Source organism: Corylus avellana, chromosome ca10 (genome assembly GCF_901000735.1).
Source record: "Corylus avellana chromosome ca10, CavTom2PMs-1.0".
Classification (NCBI taxonomy): Eukaryota; Viridiplantae; Streptophyta; class Magnoliopsida; order Fagales; family Betulaceae; genus Corylus; species Corylus avellana.
Window position 1 is genome coordinate 3,442,118 of NC_081550.1, and position 8,327 is coordinate 3,450,444.

Genomic DNA, 8,327 nt, shown 5'->3' on the forward strand with positions numbered 1-8,327 from the left:
ATGATATACTACACAGAAGGATAACTACAAAGAGTATGACAAATACTTACATCCTCTATGAATTTCCAATCTAAGTCAGGCACTAAGAGATCATGTTAGGACTGTGACAGGTTAAAGTAAAATACACAGAAAGGACAACTTACAGGGCGATTGATGTTCTTGTCATCTCCATTTACAATTGGTTTGGCAGCTACGTGCTCATGTGGAAATAAATCTCTTTTATGAGCAAAAGTATGGACATGATCTACAGAACTGTTAGGCTTGTATTCCTTTGTAATTGTGGCAGGAGTATTAGCACCCTTCCCAAAGAGACCACCACCACCAAATGCTCTAGAAGAGGAAAAAATCGTACCCCTCATACGATCCAGATACCTAGTTCCAGAATTTCCCCGGCTAAAACTGTTTGCAGATATACTTCTCATCACATGTCCAGTCTTGGTGCTCTGGCCTTTGACACTTTCTGTCCCAGATTTCTGATGTTCCCGACGATCAATCTCGCTCTTCCTGTCCGATTCTCGCTTTCGCTCATTCTCCTTACCTACTCTTTTTTCTAGCTCTTCTACATCAGAATTGCTCTTACTTGACCCTTTGTCTTTCTCTTTTCTTCTTTCATGACGCCTCTTTTCTGCTTCCTTCTTACCATCTTTCTCCCGGACAGGTGATGATATTTTGCCACGATCTTTTTCAGCCTCCATTTTCTCATCCCTCAATCTCCTACGTTCCTCCACCAGTCTTGCAACCTCCTCCCTCTGCTTTCGCTCTTCCTCCTCCAAAAGCTCCTTCTCTAACCTAGCCTGTCTCTTCTCCTCTGCTTTCCTGCGTGCTTTCTCTCCTCTACTTTCAGGATAGTTCACCCCATTCTCACCCTTCTTAACCATGCATGAGAGTGAAGCCTCAAGGAAGAAGGAGCTCTGGAAACTCTCTAAACACTCAACCAGCAAAGACAAAAGACTCTGCTTGGTGGGATTTATCAATAAATGAAGGCAACTCCAGCACTGACAAACTCTAAAGGCGCATTAAACTCCTTACGCCTTACGGTCCGGTCCCGCTTCTCTCTCCCTGTTTTTCAACCCAATTTGTGGGGCTAACGTCTGACGTTCTTTTGTTCTGAGAACCAACAACAAGACGAACAGGAAGATGTAGAATTGAAGAAGAAGATAAAGAAGAGGCTTTGGGAGAAGGAAACAAAAGTGCAAACATGAAGAGAAACACAGCGAGAGATTTCCGCGGGACCAGAGCTCATTGCAACGGCATCCCTTCCTTCAAGCGTCTGCTGCGTCGGTGGCTTGCCGCTTGGTGTATCGGGTGGTTTGTAGCACTGTCCGTATGGTCCGTATGGAACTTGAGGGTTTCAAGAATTCACACGTAAGATACAAAAATTCTACTTAGGTGGACTTAAGTGAAACGGTTCGTTTCATTCAAATAACGGCAGTTACCAAAAATTAACGGTATGGAGTTTCTAGTAGTTTCGCGTGACCCAATGACTAAATTTCCGAAAAAAAAAAACCAGGGAGTTTTTAATAAAGGCGCGTTTACCTAAGGATTTTATATCTAATTTCCCTTAAACAAATAAACAAATTACTCAATGAACAATAACACAAACTAAAAAATTATCAACTAAAAAGAACGATAAGAAACCCTCTCTCACTATTATTTCCTGAATTTAATATAAAATTCATAAAAGAAAAGTAATCATTTGAATAAAAAATAATATATAAATTAGAAAAAAGGGACAAAAACAAAAATGGAAGAACATAGGCACTAGAAATAAAGATAAGAAAAAAAAAATGAAAATACTAATATAATTGAAAATAACTGTTCTAGCAAAAAAAAAAGAAAAAGTATAGTATAATTTTTCATTGAGAAAAAAACGATTGGAAAAGTGAAAAGAATTCTTCTAGGAAAAAACCAATGTCGTCCACTAATTAAGCATGTAAACAAATAAACAAATTACTCCATGAACAACAACACAAACTAAAAAATTATCAACAAAAAATAACAATAAGAAACTCTCTCACTATTATTTCTTAAATTCAATGTAAAATTTAAAAAAGAAAGTAATCATTTGAATAAAAAATAATATATAAATTAGAAAAAAAAGGGACAAAAACAAAAATGGAAGAACATAAGCACCATAAATAAAGATAAAAAAAGGAAAAAAAATGAAAACACTAATATAAGTGAAAATAACTGTTCTATCAAAAAAGAAAAAAAAAATGTAGTATAATTTTTCATTGAGAAAAAACGAGTGGAAAATTGAAAAGGACTGTTCCCAAAAAAAAAAAAAAAGAAAGAAAGAAAAGAACTGCAGTATAATTTTTCATTGAGAAATAATGATTAGAAAATTGAAAAGAACTATTCTAGCAAAAAAATAAAGAAAATAATTGTACTATAATTTTTCATTGAGAACTGAAAACTCCCTCTCTCTCTCTCTCTCTCTCTCTCTCGTCTTTTTCTTGAATTGAGTGTGAAATTTATAAAGGAATATTGAGATATAAATAAAAAGTAAGAGAAGAAAAAAGAAAAATAAACAGAGAGAGAAAGAGAGAATTTGGGGGAATAGGATCCTCTTCGGTCCATTTTAGACTCGAGAATATCCAATTAATGGTTAGGATCTCTTTAGAGAGATTTTGAGGCGATAAATAGGACATCTGTCCCATTAATATAAAAAATAATAAAATATTATTTGTATTTTAAAAATAATTAAAAAACAAAATAATAAAAAATTAAAAGAAAATAATAAAAAAGTTGGGTGGTCGGTCACCCCAGTTGGGCCTGGGGTGGCTTTGGCCATCCTAAATCGTTAGAGACACTTGTCTTATTTTTCAAGGGTAATTTGCAATTTGCTACGTCTCAAGAAATTAGCACACGTCGTAAATTTTATAGGCACTATGGTGGTTGCCAATACTAAAGGTATCTCAAGTAGCAAATGATGCTTGATCCTCAAAATAGCAATTTTGAGCCAAAATCTACGTCAAAGAATTAATCATCATAGAAAAACATGCCCAAGTGCTAGCCATCAAAGTAAAAGGAACTCAATATCAAATTTCATTTGAAAAAAAAAATTAATAATCAATAAGAAGATTTTTAATACGTAAATCAACACTTTTTTCCATAGGTTTAAACGTTGCCTTAGGATAACTTAAAGGTTTTCTTAAATCGAACAACAATAAGAGTGTAATAATCAAACACTTTATGATTTGCTTGATTTTTTTTTTTTTTTTTAATTAAATGAGAAAAAAGGTTACAGGAATGATTTGCTATCAATATGATTGAGTTTTTCACAATGTAAATTTATCTTATTTTCAATTACATATATTATAATTTTTTTTGTAAAAAAAATATTATTTGTAAACCTAGAATTTATCATTTTCTTTTTGGCATGGAGGTGCTGGGTTGAGCTGTAATTAGCAGATGACTTTACAAACAGTAGGGGAGAAGAGACTTCTCCCTTCTATTTGCCTCATTACTGATTCAACGCGTGGGGCCATGCTTCTATTTTAATTATAATTTTTTTTTTTTTTACGTGTGGGGCCATGCTTCTAATTGGATTGAGTATATAATTTTTTTTTCAAATAATTTTTTTTTAAAAAATAATTTTTATAAATAAAATTGAATAAAATTGAATAAATAGAATTTTTAAGTCAAAATATATTTTTCTTCAAAAGTTTTATTTTTAAACTTTTGTAAAAATGCATTTTGATTATTTTTTTTTTTTTAAAAAAAAAAAATTTGAAATTTTTTACCAAACATGCATATTTTGTTTAACATAACTAAACATATATTTTAAACCTTTTAATGCAATCCTACCTAAGTGTACGGTAAAATCACAAAAACATGTTGCATGACAATGGAAAATGGGTTGGAAAAGGCTGAAAAGCAGAATAAAGTCACTTGAACCTGGTTCTTTTTTATCAGCATCAGGTTCGAATTTGACAACCTCTCTAGAAACTAGAAATGCTACTTTAGGAAAATAATATTTGTAACTCATCCTGCAATACTCACTCAACAAACAGAAATATTTGCATTTCTTCTTACTTGGTGCCATCAAAAAGCCATATATGGCAGACCTCGTGGCAGAAACAATTCTGGATGGGGTCATTAAGATTAGTTTTGACTTGATCAAGGAGACGTATTCTTCGATCCGTGGCGTGAAGGAAGATGTAAAGAACCTCTCAAGGAAGCTCACTGCTATCAAAGCTGTGCTTGTAGATGCGGAGAAGAAGCAACTGAACAATCAACAACTAAAAGATTGGCTCGGAAAGCTCAAGGAGGCTGACTTTGATGCTGAAGACTTACTGGAAACTTTTGCAGCAGAAGCTTATCATTGGAAAAAGAGGCAGACGACGGTACGTAACTGCCTACCTTATTTTGGTAAAGCATCCTCTCAATATGATACTGCACATAAGATCAAGGATATTTCAAAAAGATTTGATATAATTGCTGAAGAAAAAAACAAATTCCATCTCAACATCCAAGTTAATGGCGGTAGGACGTACACTGAGATACCAAACTACACGGGCTTTTTTGTGGATAAGTCAGAAGTAGTTGGTAGGGAGGCTGATAAAGAAAAGATAATACATATGATGCTATCAAATGAATTCGATAAAGAGGGCGACGTTTCTGTGCTTCCAATCATAGGGATGGGAGGCCTGGGCAAAACAACTCTTGCTCAACTTGTCTACAACGACGAGAGGGTAAGTTCCCATTTTGAATCAAGAATGTGGATTTGTGTCACTGTTGAGTTTGGAGTCACGAGGATTCTTAAAGAAATGATACAATTTCTTTCTCCGATGAAATTGGATGACAGCTCCACAAGCTACCTACAGTCTCGGCTTCTAGAATTCTTGAGAGGAAAACATTTCTTACTTGTTCTAGATGATGTGTGGACCGAGGATATCTCAAAATGGGATTCCCTGCGAGTTCTCTTGAAACAAGGTGCAAAGGGAAGCAGAGTTTTGGTAACCAGTCGGATTAGCAGGGTTGGAGAAATTATAGGCACTCAACCTTCCTATCCTTTGGCATATTTGCCTGAAGATGAATGCTGGTCCTTGTTTTCAAAGATTGCATTTGGGAATATTCGCACTACTTTATCCATTGAAACACGGAAAGAATTGGAAGATATTGGTAGAGAAATCGTTAGAAAGTGCGAAGGTCTCCCGTTGGCAGTCAAGGCAATGGGAGGTCTCTTGCGCGGTCACATTGATGATGTAAGCAAATGGCGGCAAATTCAAAGTAGTGCAATATGGGAAATAGAATATCGGGACCCTGAAGCTGACAATCTCAAAGTTATGGATATTCTAAAATTGAGCTATGACCACCTACCTGCTGATCTAAAGCGTTGTCTTGAGTATTGCTCCTTATTTCCTAAGTCCCACTTGTTCTACAAGGAAGAGTTGGTCAAACTCTGGATAGCTCAAGGATTTATACAATCAAGTGGACATGATACAATGGAGGAGGCTGGAAATGCAAAATTTTGTGAGCTCGTAATAAGGACTTTCTTTCAACAGATCTTAGTGCCCCGTAATTTGTTGTTTCAGTTACTAAATACTCCGACGGCAAATATGAGAAAGTTTTTATGTAACGAGTTTATCCAAAAAGGAACAACCCAAAAATTGCTTGAACATGATTCTATAAAATTGAGATCCCTGGGCATCACTGTCGATGACTTTCCACAATATCAATCCTTTGACTACACAGAGATATACATCATGCATGATCTTATCCATGACTTGGCACAATTAGTGTCAAGCCCCAATTGCTATCAGGTGAAGGAAAATGAGTTATGTAGTTTCTCTGAACAATCTCGTCATGTGTCCTTACTCGGGAAAGATGTCCAGGAGCCCGTGTCGGAGATTGTCAATAGAGCTACCAAGTTGCGGTCACTTCTACTGCCTGAGTCAATTGAAGCTAACTCGAGTGGCCACTTGAAAAACTTTGGTCAAGCCTTTCATAAAGTCTTTCATTCATTGAAATACATGCGTGCGTTGGATCTTAGTTCAAGCCTGATCTTGGAATTGCCTGAATCAATTGAAGAGTTGAAGTTGTTGCGCTACCTCGACCTCTCTAGAACAGAAATCAAAGTTCTCCCTAACTCAATTTGCAATCTCTTCAATTTGCAAACATTAAAACTCTTGCGGTGCATTTGGCTTTTTAGTTTGCCCAACGACCTAGGAAATTTGGTTAATCTTCGACATCTTGAGCTTGATGATATGTTCTGGTTCAAGCTCTCCATGTTGCCACCAAGTATGGGGAACTTAACCGGTCTCCACAATCTGCCCGTATTTCAGGTTGGCCGCGAGAAGGGATATGAAATCGAACAATTGGAGAAAATGGCTCATCTTTCTGGAACATTGCATATCTCAAAGCTAGAGAATGCAGCTAGTGCAGGAGCCGCCAAGTTGAATGAGAAGAAGAGCCTTCACAAGTTGGTGTTTGAATGGAGTACTGATAGAGTTGTCAACACACAAGATGAAGCAACTGAAAACAGTGTACTAAAAGATCTACAACCCCACTCGAACCTCAAAGAGCTTCAAATTATACGTTACAGGGGCAATGAATTTCCTGTTTGGATGAAAGAAGGGCAGCTCCAACATTTAGTCAGTCTTACCTTGAAAGGTTGCCTAAAATGCAAAACCCTCGATCTAGGTGATCAGTTACCCAATCTTCGAGAGCTCTACATCAAAGGTATGCAGGAGTTAGAGAAATGGACGGAGGTTGAATGCCGTTCCCTTTGCCGTCTAAAGTTTTGTAATTGTCCCGAGCTAAGGGATTTGCCTAGCATCTTTCCAAATTTAGATTACTTGAAGATCAAGAGCTGTAATTCCTTAAGGGCTCTTCCAGTGGTCCCATCTTTGCAGATTCTAAAACTTATTAACAATCTTATTCTGGAGGATTGGAATGAAAAAGTGCTGGAGCAGGTGGAAGCTATTAATGATCAATATCAACGTGAAACCATGAGGGACCGTCCCTCTTTCAGTCGATTGGCAACACTGAGAGTAAAAAGCTGCCCCAAGCTGCAGGCCTTGCCACGGCTCTTCTCTCCACAAAAGCTGGAGATCAATCGGTGTGAGTTGCTGACCACTCTCCCTCCACCACCCCACGACCGACGTCTTTTTCAGATAACACTGGAAGGATGTGATGATGGAGCATTGGTGGGGGCAATACGAGAAACAAGCCCTCTAGAGTCGTTGGTTATTTCCAGCATCTCAAACATATCCTCACTTCCCAAATGGCCCCAACTTCCAGGGCTCAAAGCGTTGTACATTCGTGATTGTAAAGATCTGGTGTCCTTGTCCAACGGTCAAGAAGGGTCGCTGCGAACCTTGACCTCTCTCTACTTACTTTCCATCCGAAATTGTCAAAAATTGGAGACACTAAATGAGGAGCTACCCACTACGCTGGAGTGTTTGATTATCGCATCATGCCCCCTTCTCAACTCATTTTCATTGAAGAACATCCCTTCACTCAGTGACCTGTACATTGAGGACTGCCCTATGCTTCAGTCCTTGCCCGGGGATGGGCTCCCCAGCTCTCTTAAACATTTGCAAATCCAAACATGTCCCCTGTTATCTGAGCGATGCCAAAAGGAGGGTGGAGGAGGTCCAGATTGGCCCAAAATCGAGCACGTTGCTGACCTGGAGATTCATAATTCCCATATAGTCGTCCCCTCAACATCAGTAGCAAACCGCCCAGTACTTTGGTATCGTCATTTTATATGCTGTAGAGGTTAGTACTTTCTACTTTTGCTAATTACAGGCACTTTTACAATACGTGCTAATTTTATATATATATATATATATATATATATATATATATATATATATATAAAGCCATAGAAATATATCTAACAATTTGTATTTGATGCTTTCTCTATCGAATTTCTTTTGATGGAACTCAATCATCTGCTCATTTCTGCATATATAGCTTCATTAACTTCATTGGAAAGAGACATGGTGAAGAAGGCGGCAACGGAAGAAATATTCCTAGAGCACAAAACGAAGGTCAGTCAGTAAATCTGTTTCTAATCAATAGGTGTCTCCCACATGATGATGTGCAATAATCCCTACATATCTTTGTAATTAAGGAGAAAATTGAGACCATGTTTGGTATAACAAAAACAGTAACAGTAATTACAACAGAAAAGGAGGAGAACAAGAATGGTAAAGTCGAACTTTAAATATGCATGTTTCTTTTGCTTCTCAACAGAAAGGAATTTTCGCCCCTTTCTCTTTTTGCCCCCACCAAAAACGTTGCATCATCAATTGTTCTCTTACAAAGACCTTTTTGGTAGTTGGTGAACACCATGGGAGTAGTTTATAATGAAA

General features: G+C 37.1%; 2 protein-coding genes across 2 annotated transcripts in view; one reads left to right on the forward strand and one right to left on the reverse strand.

The window, feature by feature from the left end:
- Window positions 1-8,327, reverse strand: part of LOC132164740 (uncharacterized) — a 57,820-nt gene that overhangs the window by 44,904 nt on the left and 4,589 nt on the right. The gene's annotated exons all lie outside the window — the stretch shown is intronic.
- Window positions 5,267-8,327, forward strand: part of LOC132164738 (putative disease resistance protein At3g14460) — a 5,545-nt gene continuing 2,484 nt past the window's right edge. Inside the window, exons 1-2 of the mRNA XM_059575293.1 lie at window positions 5,267-7,728; window positions 7,927-8,003. Coding sequence (XP_059431276.1) covers window positions 5,292-7,728; window positions 7,927-8,003 — 2,514 coding nt within the window. The 5' untranslated portion in view covers window positions 5,267-5,291. The remainder of the gene's footprint in view (window positions 7,729-7,926; window positions 8,004-8,327) is intronic.